The sequence below is a fragment of the Solea senegalensis genome, linkage group LG7 (genome assembly GCF_019176455.1).
Source record: "Solea senegalensis isolate Sse05_10M linkage group LG7, IFAPA_SoseM_1, whole genome shotgun sequence".
NCBI lineage: Eukaryota > Metazoa > Chordata > Actinopteri > Pleuronectiformes > Soleidae > Solea > Solea senegalensis.
In genome coordinates, this window is record NC_058027.1 from 10,797,283 (window position 1) to 10,810,063 (window position 12,781).

At 41.2% G+C, this 12,781-nt stretch overlaps 2 protein-coding genes across 3 annotated transcripts in view; both read right to left on the reverse strand.

The window, feature by feature from the left end:
• tspan4a (tetraspanin 4a) overlaps positions 1-12,781 on the reverse strand; it is a 130,566-nt gene that overhangs the window by 53,263 nt on the left and 64,522 nt on the right. The gene's annotated exons all lie outside the window — the stretch shown is intronic.
• Positions 1,148-12,781, reverse strand: part of LOC122772230 (A disintegrin and metalloproteinase with thrombospondin motifs 3-like) — a 16,026-nt gene continuing 4,392 nt past the window's right edge. Inside the window, exons 2-16 of the mRNA XM_044030036.1 lie at positions 12,730-12,776; positions 10,585-10,728; positions 10,310-10,442; positions 8,842-8,955; positions 8,537-8,685; positions 7,579-7,751; positions 7,286-7,419; positions 6,450-6,573; positions 5,778-5,858; positions 3,885-4,048; positions 3,641-3,806; positions 2,912-3,044; positions 2,562-2,769; positions 2,022-2,151; positions 1,148-1,260 (exon numbers count right to left, since the gene is read on the reverse strand). Coding sequence (XP_043885971.1) covers positions 1,148-1,260; positions 2,022-2,151; positions 2,562-2,769; positions 2,912-3,044; positions 3,641-3,806; positions 3,885-4,048; positions 5,778-5,858; positions 6,450-6,573; positions 7,286-7,419; positions 7,579-7,751; positions 8,537-8,685; positions 8,842-8,955; positions 10,310-10,442; positions 10,585-10,728; positions 12,730-12,776 — 2,013 coding nt within the window. The remainder of the gene's footprint in view (positions 1,261-2,021; positions 2,152-2,561; positions 2,770-2,911; positions 3,045-3,640; positions 3,807-3,884; positions 4,049-5,777; positions 5,859-6,449; positions 6,574-7,285; positions 7,420-7,578; positions 7,752-8,536; positions 8,686-8,841; positions 8,956-10,309; positions 10,443-10,584; positions 10,729-12,729; positions 12,777-12,781) is intronic.

The window sequence follows — 12,781 nt, forward strand, 5'->3', positions numbered from 1 at the left end:
CTGGACTGGTCAGCAGAATAAGGGAGTTAAAGGATGATAAGGGGAGTTAGGAAGAGCAGAATGGTTCAGTGAGTAGAAGTGGTAACTTGTGCAGCAAATACTGTAGTGATTTTGATTCATAGCAATCAGATCACACTTTTATTTTAAGCCTCCTTACCAGCTCTCACCTTTTTTCCCCGCTCATCACATTTTACATTTAAATTGAAATGGAATATGTTCCATCTAAACTTGTGGCAATGGCAGATGCTACATTATCCAGTGTTACTTTTGTGATGCACACATAATCACAGATCAGACTGTGTTGCTAGTAGATTATGCCCAATATTGTGAATAGCTCTACATAATATGTACAGTAGACCCATTCTACATATGTAGACCCATTCCTTCTGTGCATGCATCCTTTTTTTCACGTACAGTAACAATAAGATGTACGTATCACTCACTGGCCACATTATTAGATACACATGACTGACTAGACTGATTAGACTTTCCTTAGTTATAGTGCAAGTCCAGTTATTTACAGTTTACAGTTTTAAGTGAGGACTGAAACACTTTAACAGTTTCCTTGAGAAATGTTTGAAAAAGGTTTTAATGTAATGTTTTCCAAAAAGAAATGTGGTAAATTCATTTGACTATGTAAAATCCAACAGAGACACTGACATGACACTATAGACAATATTTATATATAATAATTTTCTTCAACAAATAATTCTCAAATTGGCCCTTACGACCATAATTAAGGAGAGAGAGTGCTGCATAGTATGTATCCTTGATTAATGAATATGACGACTATGCCATCCACTATACAGTACCTATTTTTGATGAGCAAACTGCACAAAAACTGCAAAAAATATTTTAATTATGAATTATTACATTATCGACTGAAGTTTTTTTATAACATGATAACCAGCCAATAAAATGGTCTCTAGTTATATAGCACTTTTCTAGTCTTGATGACCATTCAAAGCTGCTTTACACTACAGCTTTGTCATTCACACGCATTCACTCACACTCATACTGCACATGTATCATCACTCATCTTTCATACCATTCATACGCTGCCGGCACAGCCGCCAGGAGCAACATTTCACATGTTGTGCATTCAGAGATGGTCTCCTGCATATACACTACCTTGAATTAACAACATCTATTTTAGTTGCCTTCCTTCCATCTCAAACCAGTCTGGTCGTTCTCCTCTCTGGTGTTTACACTGAGAGAACTGCTGCTCAGTGAATGTATTCTCTTTTTTGACCATGCTCTCTAAACAATAGAGATGGTAAAGCAAGGACATCCCAGTAGATTTTCTTCCCCATTCTAAAGCTCTGTTTGAACTTCATGCTACTTGCTTAAATGCACTGAGTTGCAGCTTTAACAAGCACTTATACAGGTCAATCTAATAAAGTGACCAGCGAGTGACCATAGCAGCTGAGATCAGCTCTGATCTCTATCAGCAGCAGTTGACAGGCTCCAGCACAGAACCTACGGTGCTGCACGTACCTTTGTTCATATTCAAAATTAAGACACTACAACTTTAACCTCTAACGATGTTCACTGTGCTGGATGTAACAGGTTGTACAGTAACAATATGATAAAATCAGAGTTTCAAACTCCTGAATATCATGCATGTTATACACCCTGATGAGTCAGTAAGCAGATAATCCAGAGCAAACACTGGTATCACTGTCTGGCCAGATTTCTTCTGACTGTCAGAACAAAGGAATTCATTTAGCACGGGACCCTAAAAGAACTGGAGTGATGTATAACAGAAGAGAAATGTAGTCAATTTACATGATATTCAAGTGGTGACACACTGTGATGAACAATCTATTACACCATGCTGTGACAAATATGCTGTACTGCTAATGTATATTTATGTCACCCGCAAGTTCTTTCAGAGAAACAAATGAAAATTCTCTTTCTCTTTTTCATTACACAGTGTAAATGATTTTTACATTAGTGTAAACACGTCAGACGTCAAACTTGGTAAATGGAACACCTCCAGTACTGTACGTGCATCTCACCTGGACAATAACTGAGTTTGCAAATGAGGATTGTTTCTGGCTTTTCCCCCTCACATTCGCCAATGGTGTTGTCGCTGGCCTTGCAAACCACCTGCCTTTGTTGGATTCCCTCGCCACAGGTCACAGAGCACTAACAAACAAACAGACACACACTTATTAGAGAAATAGATGTCAACTTGTTCATTACAAGACACCCGCTTTATAGTCTTCTATATTTTTATGATTTGCCATAGACTGATTGCATTTTTTTCACCCTCTTCTGACCATTATGGTAATCAGGCCGCATGGATTTCCTCTGATTTTATAGCTCAATGTTCAGTGAGTGAGTGAGTGATTCTGCCCCTTTCTGCTCCCTTTTCCAAGATAACTTTCACTTTCAATATCTGGCAGTCATTCAACTGTGTATGAATACAGTACTGAGAAGCTGACGTCACAAACGTGATGACGCGCTGGTGAACCTTGTCCGTGATTGGACGGTCGTCCTGCGGAGGTACAGTAATGAGTACGATGTACGCATGCCAAATCCCGGACGTCACTCACTTGTGACCATGCGCCTGTCCTCCACTGGGCTGGGCAGGTGGTATAGTTACAGGTTCTCCTCGTCTCTGGACGGTTCTGGGTGCAGTGTTTGCTGTGGACAGGCCTGCTGGTGCCATTGTGGAGCTCCTGCGTGCACTGTACCACCCTTGTCTGGTAGCTGAGCTTCCCACACGTCTTACTGCAGGGACTCCACTCCTCCACCGCCCACCTGCCAACAAAGCAGTTCTCTTTGCCAATCTCTATAATGTGAAGGTTATACTAACATCTATAGACCTTGGTCAATCTGAAGTGAAGCCATTATGTCCATTATAGCTGCTATTGAATTATAATTGTGGCTGTGAGTCACTTACAGCGGCTGGCTGCACTCTTGCACATTGCAGCGTTTGCGAATAGGTTTGGGCTTTTTGCTGGTGTCACAAAAGTTTCGATGCACCAAGCGACTGTCGCTCTTTCTCCGACAGCCATATTTTGTGTACTGTATGCCTGAAAGATAGAAAAAGAGACACTATTCTTCACGTAGGAAATCTTTCATTTTTCTGTCTGTATCATTGCAGTCTTGATGACTGAGCAGGCGAGGCAGAAGGAGCACAGAGTGAGAGTAAAGCAATACAGCAGCACTATGGCTGAAGATTTCATTTCCAAAGTGGATTCTACTTAAATATAGACATTCAGAAGGACTTCACAATCATATTTTAATCACAATCTAGTTTTTAGCTTCTTGCAAATGTGATTGTGATGTTAAAAATGCATGCTTTCGGCTGCAACTGCTACTGTTTCCTTCGACACAGCTCCAATTAATTCTCCTGGATGCAGTCTTGACAAGTGACAAGTGACATTATGTTTGTGTTTTTTGTTTATGTGTGTGTGAGTGGTTAGGGGTGGGGGAAGAAAAGTAGGTAATTAATCGCAGGGTCATATAAACGATAGACTGTTTTGCGATAAAGGTTCCACACCGGCGCTTTAAAACGAGATGTTACCACACAAGATACCACCAAATATTCTCTAAATACTTATCTAAGATTCTAAAATATTAAACATGCACAAATCTCTAAACCTGCAGCTTTAAGCGACTTACTGACCTCCACCACAATGTTTGGAGCACTGAGACCAGCTCTTCAGTGCCCACTCATACGTATCCAGTTCAGCGAGAAGGACATTGTTGTTGGTAATAAGGGGCAACAGGTCCTCATGAATGATATATTTATACGTCAAGCTCATTTTTGTATCTTCCGCCTGCGGAAAGACCTGCAATAAAGAGACAAAAAGAATTTACATGAAGAGTGAAACAAGCAAAGTGAAAGTGCTTGATCGAGTCCCACTCACCAGAACTATAATGCCTTCATGCAGAGGACCAGATGTTTTAAGGGTCTCCTTCTCACCATCAATGGAATACTCCCACTGTAAGCCATTTTCGATGAATGTCTTTGATTCAGCGTCTTCACTTTTTGCATTCAGTATGAAGTTCCCAGTTACTTGATTCTTCACAGCTGTCAGCAAAGAGGGAAAACAGAATTCATGCATGTGTGGTGTGAAGGAATGTGCACGCACCATGCACTCTCTTTGTTAATTACATTAAAAATCTCTTTTAAAAATTGAACAGAAATTCTGAGTCGACCCTCGCTCGCCAGACAACTGTGTGATTTTCCTTTAAGAAGAGAAATGTGTCAGTATGTATTTTGAGATGCTTGGTGTTGTGGTGAGCCAACAGCAATTCCTCCAAGTTGTGTGTCATCTCTTCTTCCCATGAGCTAATCAAAGCCAGAAAGGAAAACAGTGGAGAAAAGAGGAGAGGCAGGGTTTAGTGGAACACCACTGTGATGTGTTGACTCACTCTCGTCAGTCGTACAGAGAGCTGTTGTGAGCAGAGCAATATTAGAGTGTCATCACTACACATACCTGAAGAACCTTTGACATAATGCTCAGTGCTTTAACTGCAAAGGCTGCAGCGACAAAGCAACTCCAAATATTTTCAAACCCCACTAAGACATCAGCCAACACCACAGGAAAATGTCCTTTTCACTACTTAGTTTATAAATGTTGGCAGTTTTTACCAACATTTATATACAAGGAGCCACTTTTAAATGGCAATGTATCTGACCCAATTTAAAAAAAAACAGTAAATAATCCTTTCCATAACAGCAAATTAGCACGTGCTATACACTTCCTGACTATGTTTACACTGACCTTTAAGCTTAAGATTCAAAGCTATTTTTTCATATTTCATATTGTCTTGCATATTTCTTTCAGCTGTGAAAGTATATATAGATATAGATATATATACATTAACATATGTCAATACAATGACAATCACGCTACTACTAACTACTTCAACTATAGGGCAGATGTATAGACGTGCTCCCACCAGTTTTACGTTTCCTTCTGCTGCAACATAAGCTACACCTGAAACTGTGGGATGGTATGTAAAAACAAACGGCACATGATTAAACTAGCATACTGACTGCCAGACGAGAACTGTTTTTCCATCTCATCCATATACAATCATGGAGTCTCAAGGAGACTGTGGCTGTCTGGTGCAAATTCATCAAAAGCGACTGAATATGTATTCCAATTTATGTATGGAAACTGCAGGTTTTCACCTCTGAAATCAAGTACAATCAATGGCGTTTGACTGCATATTGGAAACGAGAGAACGGCAGCAGACATCAGAGCAGGATAAAGATGAGACGTATATCCTGATCACTGTATTTCTGCTTTTTCTTTTCTGGAAGTTGTTGGCTCCATGATAGACGGGCACCCTCTTGCACCTTTATACCACTGGCCATAAATCATGGTGGGAGGGTGCAGATGTACTGGCGACCTGTGGGGGCTGTACCCCGCCCTTTCGCCCTATGTCCACCCAGCAGCAACCCAGCTCTCCGCTCTGCATCGGCAAACCGGCTTGCTGCCCCCTCACTGAGAGGATCGTAGAGGCATTCACAGAACTCAAGACTGTTTGCTGTCCTAGCTCCCAAATGGTGGAACGAGCTCCCCATCGACATCCGGACAGCGGAAAGCCTCCACATCTTCCACCGCTGACTAAAAACACATTTCTTTTGACTCTACCTCGACTAACACAATGACAATAACAAAAAAAAAAAAGGCAAGCACTTACTTGTACATCGCACTTATGACTAGCACTTTATAGTTTGGCTTACATGAAGCACTTACTGTAATGTAATGTAACGTAATGTAATGTAAAAGCCATTTGGAACTCACCAATTATATGAGGCGATGTATCATTCTCTTCAATAACAATGTGCCGAGCTCCTATTGGGATGTCGAACATTTTCAGCATTCCTGTTAAGACAAACAGGAACAGCATGGTAAAGCTGACACCCTCGTACACTGTAGTAATCAACCACTCTTTCTTAACTTTGTTTGAAGATGCTGTGGCGTATACAGTCTACGCCAGGGGCGTCAAACTCATTTTTTGTTCAGGGGCCACATACAGCACAATTTGATCTCAAGGGGGCCAGACCAGTAAAAATAGTAAAATAATAGAATAATAACCTATGAACAACAAGAACCCCTTTGTTTTTTCTCCTTTGTTTTACATTTACTGAAGGATAATTTTACAAAACATGAAATTTCTTGAGAAATATAAGTGCAATTTCAACAGTATCATGCCTAAATTTACTATTTACACACCACACTGGATCTATAAAGGCACAAACATTTAGTCACGGGTATCTGGAGCATTTGACATTACGTTTAGATTAGTGTGAATTTTTAACAAATTCATCCTGTGGGCCGATTGGACCCTCTGGCGGGCCGGTTCTGGCCCCCGGGCCGTATGTTTGACACCCCTGGTCTACGCTGTGGCGTATACAGTCTACGCTGTGGCGCATTACAGAAGACTGAGATGTTGCTGATTGAGCTCATAATTACCATTCTTTTTGGGTGTCTTGGTGAGTGTCAGCTTCACAGTGCGACAGTGTGAGTTGTCACCCTCACACACGCCACATTTGTCTTCCTGTTTGTAAGAGCCGACTTCCTTGTCACAGCCAACATGCTATGTGAAGTGGGAAAGGACAAAGACTGTTAATCAAACCAGGGTAAATCTACGTCTGTGTTTTATACAGACTTCACCTCAGGGAAACTGATGGCATGGGAAAATGCAGCACACATTTGGTTGGGTGCCTAGTTTAAGCGGATGGATATTGGAAACACACCCAGACATAACAGAGCGCAGCCAAAACATTGCGTGACTGGACGACAGCAAATGAAAATCCAAACTTTATGCCCAAGGTGAAAATTGAGACGAAATAACATCTGTATTTTTGTGATAAAGCAGAGTGAAGAAGTGAACACGATTTCCTTCATAAGAGTTTATGGTTAAGTAATCAAATATCTGTGTCACCATCTTCGTCATCAAAGTCCCCACGGAAGCTTAACAAAAGAGTGACGATTATGTTTGTACTTGGCTGTTTTCACCTTCATCCCATGCTAAGGGAAGACATTTTCTGCAAGTTTAAGCTTAAAGCTGACTCATTACAGAACATAACTGTTACACATTCATTACATTTTTTATACTGTCTATAAATCACATTAGAATCATTGCAATTATTTAATAATGACACACTGTGGAATGAATCATATCATGAGTTGTCCAGCCATTTGCACCCCTAGTAATTATACTACTTATATACTAGTATTATGTGATGTACTACGTGTCTACAAATTTGTTGTGTATGTCAGTGCATTAAGTTTCCATAAAGACATACCAGACACTCTCCTCGGGCACATACACTGAAGGGCTCTGAGTAGCTGCAATGCGTCCCGTCGTGCATCACCTGGTTCATGAACACTATCTCTCCTGTTTCCTTGGACTTACAGCTCAGCTCACACTTGCGACTCTCTGAAAACACAATAAAAAAACGCACCATGGTTCACCCGAAGATTGTCAAAATGTGATAAAGACATCAACACACGGGACACGGCGGACAGATCATCCATCCACTTTTAGGCTCACCTCACAAAGCCGGAACCAACCTTGCGTCACACTTCACAGACTTACCATCTGGGTGCTCATATGGTAGCCATGTGTGCTTGATGTTTTTGTGGTATTTGTTGCTCCTCTGGATGCACTGCTGTGCACGAAAGTCCTCGTATGGCCCAGCACACTCCTCAGTGTTGCACATCTGGTAGTCAAAAGTAGAGCCAGGGCAGTCTCGGCCTCCATACGCAGGCCTGATCGATGGCAAACACAAAACAATGCCTTTAAAGATATTTTCCGGGATAGATCAGGATAGTTTTTAAATCCTCAAAACACAATCACACAACGCAACAAAGTACTTTGCAGAGTAAGAAGCAATGAAAGCAATAAATAAAATCACAATTGTATTCAATCATTTATCTTACTTTTGAATATACGACAGATGATATATTATATCCTGAGATATAATGCATACACAGACTCCTGGTCACTTAAAAGTTAAAGGAGATGTTAGTGATGATGCCTTCACTTCCCTCGTCCATACTTTGCCTCGTGAATATTCACCTAAAAGCCACAAGAATTAATTTTGCTCTGGGTCGAAAACATTTCTGGGCGGCAGCTTTTTGATATCCTTCATCCAATAACCAGCTACTGTGTCTGGATCTGAGGCAGTGTGAGTGACTTAATCTATTTACATGCCCGCCTACGAAAAGCCGTTCCAGGCACAGTTCCATGGCGTGCACACAGCCAGTGTGCACCAGGTTTATTATCAGAGAAGAGAGGAGGGGCCAACTTTGCCTATGCTGTGTTTACAAATATCAGGCCACAAATCCTACACACAGCCTTGATACTCAAGCGTTTCACTGACAGCAGCTTTAAATGATCAAGTCTAGTACTGGATTAAAAACTGGCTCTACTGTTCAACAGATGACATAAACTATTTGGCCACTGAACAAGTATTCCATTTTGTTTTCATGGGTGTCTCTTTTCTTTTTGCCACCCAGAGGACAGCACGCTCCCCCACTCTCACACTACTCACGGAGGGTTGTTGCACTGTCTGCTGCGTGAGCGAACTCCACCTCCACAAGTTCTGGAGCAGGAGCCGAACTTTGACCAGGAGCCCCAGCTGCCATCGTGACCCTGAGGCTGTTGGCTAGACCTCCAAATGCAATGGCCCTTGAAACACCACTGACAGGAAGACAAAGAATTAAAGACCGAAAAGCTCTAACACATGATCATTATTGTAGGCATTTCTGACATTTTCTCCTCCTCCTCCTCCTCCTCTTAGCATCAGACTGCTTCACTTTGCCATCATTGTACAATAATATCTCTGACATTTCCTACCTTTCCTGGTGCACACTCTGTTCCATCCACTGGTGGCCCTTTTTTGGTTTTACAGAAGTACTGGTTGTCAGGGTGACTGCACCACAGTTGCTTGCAAGGGTCGTAAGTGCGAAACTACAGAAAAATGAGCACAGAGCACATTTTTGGTTATTCATGGAGGAAACATAGATGAATAGACAAACACATTCAAATTCATCATGCAGTTAAGAGGAAGATACACCCGCGCTGTTCGGGTCTAATCTATGTGTGTTTGAATTCCTTCAATTCCCATGGGAGCCTTATTTTTGTACAGACGTGTGGTAGAGAATAAAATCCCAGTTGGTTCAGATGGAGAAAATGTCCTCAAGCAAAGGTGCCATGTCAATGTCAATGTCCAAAATGCTGCTCAAGGGAGCATGAAGGGATGAAGGGAGCTACTGCCTCAATATGGAATAACTTACAGAGTGAGCTATTGTCAAAACTGATCTCTGTGTTGATTTTGAAGGATTGAGAGTAACTCCCATGGTCGATGTGACTGCTTCTAATTTGTTGGCAAGCCCATTTTTAGAAACTTCATCTGTATCATAATTGATTTTGTCCTTTATCCTGTATTGGTTGGATGCCCTGCTTTTACTTATTTGTCGAGTGTGACAGTTGAATATGTCTATTTAGTAATGTTGACATTTCGACCAGGTCACTATTGAAATAGAGATTATTATCTATAGATAAGATTAAAAAAAAAAAATTTCTCTTCTCAGATTACACCATGTGAAGTGACTTATTTGTGACACGCAGGGTTTGCAATTATACTTTGTTTACTGTGCATCCTTTAGCCCAGCAAATATTTCAGGGAAAAGAAAGCTTTTACTTTGAAATGGGAACAGGGTGTGTTTGAAGCATATGCGACAGATATAGCTGTGACTGTGAAACTGATAAAAAAAAGATAATATTTTTCTTCTATATTTTTGCTTTGTAATACACGCGGCCTGTGGTAAAAATAGAAGAGAGCGCTATTCTCTGGAAAGAAAGAATCAGCACGGTTCACTTGCTCACTAGATTGAGACGAGGGGAATGTGAAAAGAAAAGATGTTCTGCCATGCTGACTCTGCTCAGGTGTGTCCTCCAATTTACTGATATGACGGTGTGAGTATCATCACATGGTTAGAAAAGCTGCATCAGTTCAAATACAAATGCTCCAACAAAATGCGGCGATTATCACAGATTTATGGGTCCAGGTTGGTTTAGGACAGTGTCTTGGTCTAGATCAGACCTGCAATGATCTTATTAGTGACCTAAGTTATAGACTATGTACAGAACAGATTTTATAATTCTCCTAAATGTTATTGTGCATATTTTATTGCTCCTAATGCTATGCCATACATTATATTAGTTTCAAGAGCAGGGAGTACAGAGTTTCTGCGGACTAAAGGGAGAATAAATACAAATGTGAATCAATAAATCACTATAATGTTGAACGGTTGTGACTTACAGCAGTGCACATTTTATAACCAACTCCAAAGTCAAAACGGCACTGTTCATCCATTGAATAATTTATTCCTGGGAGCTCGGGAAGCTTAGGCCACTTGTGCTCAAAGGGATCATCCAGCAAGCAGTCATATGAGCTGAGAAGAAGAAGAAGAGCATCACACGTTCATAATGTGTAATAACATGTGAGGTCTCTCGGAAGAGAAAGGAAAAGTATCTAAGAAAAATCAATAAATGAACTCCATGAAAACCCCATGGAACTAGAAAAGCAGCATGTACTGGATGTATCGATTGAGCTCCTGTTTGCTGCAGCGTGACCAGTGATAGCGGTGGAAAGCTGCTTGGACAAGTGGCGCCATGATGCTCCCCATACTGGTCTCATCGGCACAGCGGTTCCCCTGGCCATCATGCTCCATACCCAGCCTAATGTGAAGAAAAAAAAGGTTTATTGAACAGGAGGAGCTCATTCAGCTCAGACCTTTTCTAATCCATGTCATAACCTTTATCCTTCTCTCATAGCATCTGTAAACACCTTTGATCCCTGGTGAGAAAATACATCTTCGTGAAGAAAAAAAACGGGCTCAGATAGATTTATAGGACCTGTTCAGACCTTTGTCAGCCTTTGGCGATAAAATCACATGTACTAAGCAGAAGTGTTCACACCAGGCATGAAAATTCTGGCTGTACCCTGCTAATCTAATCTAAACTAGATCGTCTCCAGCTTCATGCCACTGTATTCAAATAAACAGTAACACGTGATAACGAGTATCACGGCTGTGCACAAGAACAAAATTGGCACGGGCACATGGATTTTGTGTGATTTGATCCATTAAGTAAACTTCCTGACTTACATGGTTGGGAAGTGCGTTGAAATGAATTACACAGATGAATAGCTCCCCTGGAAGCAATCTAATGCTTATCACCTTCCACAGGTGCCATTTCCACGCCAAACTCCCTCTCAGCACATTGCCCTCATTTACCATGTCGTCTCCCCACTGAGAATAATTCAGCAATTAGAGGTTGATCATTTGCCTCCTATTAGAGCCCTTTCAATCATACAGTATGATGGAGAAGGAGGAGAAGGGAACCTAAGGAAGTACTTGATTGCTCAACGAGGCATTCAGGCATCTTGACACACCAGATGTGCACTGGTGTGACATGAACCGGGAGTAACATGGTATAGTTGTAGCTTACCGCTGCAAGAAGAAGCTGCTTGTGAGCGAGATTACAGCTCAACAGACAGAGATGCAGTTATTATTGTTGTCACATAATTATTACTAAGAGATGGACTTAATTACAGACAGGAGTAGTAGGAGGAAAGTTTAGGAAAATGAATTTGCTGTGAGCTGAGAGGATATTTTACATTTTATTTTCTAATTCTTGTGACGAAAGCTATCAAAGTCATCATCTTTCAGTGGTTGCCTTTTATTTTACACTGACTCACACAGACATTGATATGTTAATATTGGCACTAAATGTATAAAGATCTACTTTAAAGCTGTTTTCCACACTTGTCTGACACAACCCTCAACCCACAACCAACATTATGCAACCTGCAGTGGCTGGACGTGCCAGGTAATTAGGAGTCAATGGGTGTTTCAGCAGAATATTAACACCTCTCTACATTATACATGCACCACCAATCACTCACTATGCCCTCAGCGCCCTGACGTAGACAGTGACCACTGTTGAATTAGATGTCCATATATTATTATTATTATGATTATTATTATATATTTCAGTGCCAAGTCACATGCGACAATAACCACATCTCCAACCTAGTGAGCTGCTCATACTATAAGATAGTTCTGCCAGCACTGACTGTGAAGTAAGATTGCATCCACATATTAGGGCTATGGAACAGCCATGGATGAGTATGCAACATGTGTAATGGACTACTCAAGTACCTGGAACCTGGAGTATTGGAACTGTGGTGCCTGCTGGGCTGCATGCTCGCTCTAATGTCTTTAAACCAGGTCGCAAGGAGGATTACAAACATACAAAATATAGACCAATAGGCAGTCCAGACAGAAGCTGGAATAATACCTCTTATGTTGCCCTCGTGTACTCATACATGTATTCGTAAAACTACTACGTTATTGCCGTGATGGCGACAAAAGTAGAGCAGAATACATCTTGCTAAAATGTCAAGAGGAGGAGGCAATAGTAGCTCCCTCAAAACAAGTCATGTGATAAAACATCTAAAGAAGCAACACGATGCACAGCACATGATTTCCCACTGAGTACAACGTATTATTCATCAAATCCAATTGAAGTTCTTCAAAGACGAATTTCATAAAGCGCTGGAATCCTTTGAATAACCAGAGTACACGGTCGGATTTAAAACCAACCTGAACCATGTTAAAGGACAATCCCTTTTATGACAGACAGTTAGGGTCCTTTCATTATAATGCGATTACTCACACATGGCCGGTTTCATGAGCAACCACAAAGGCGGAGGAGAAGCCATCCTCAT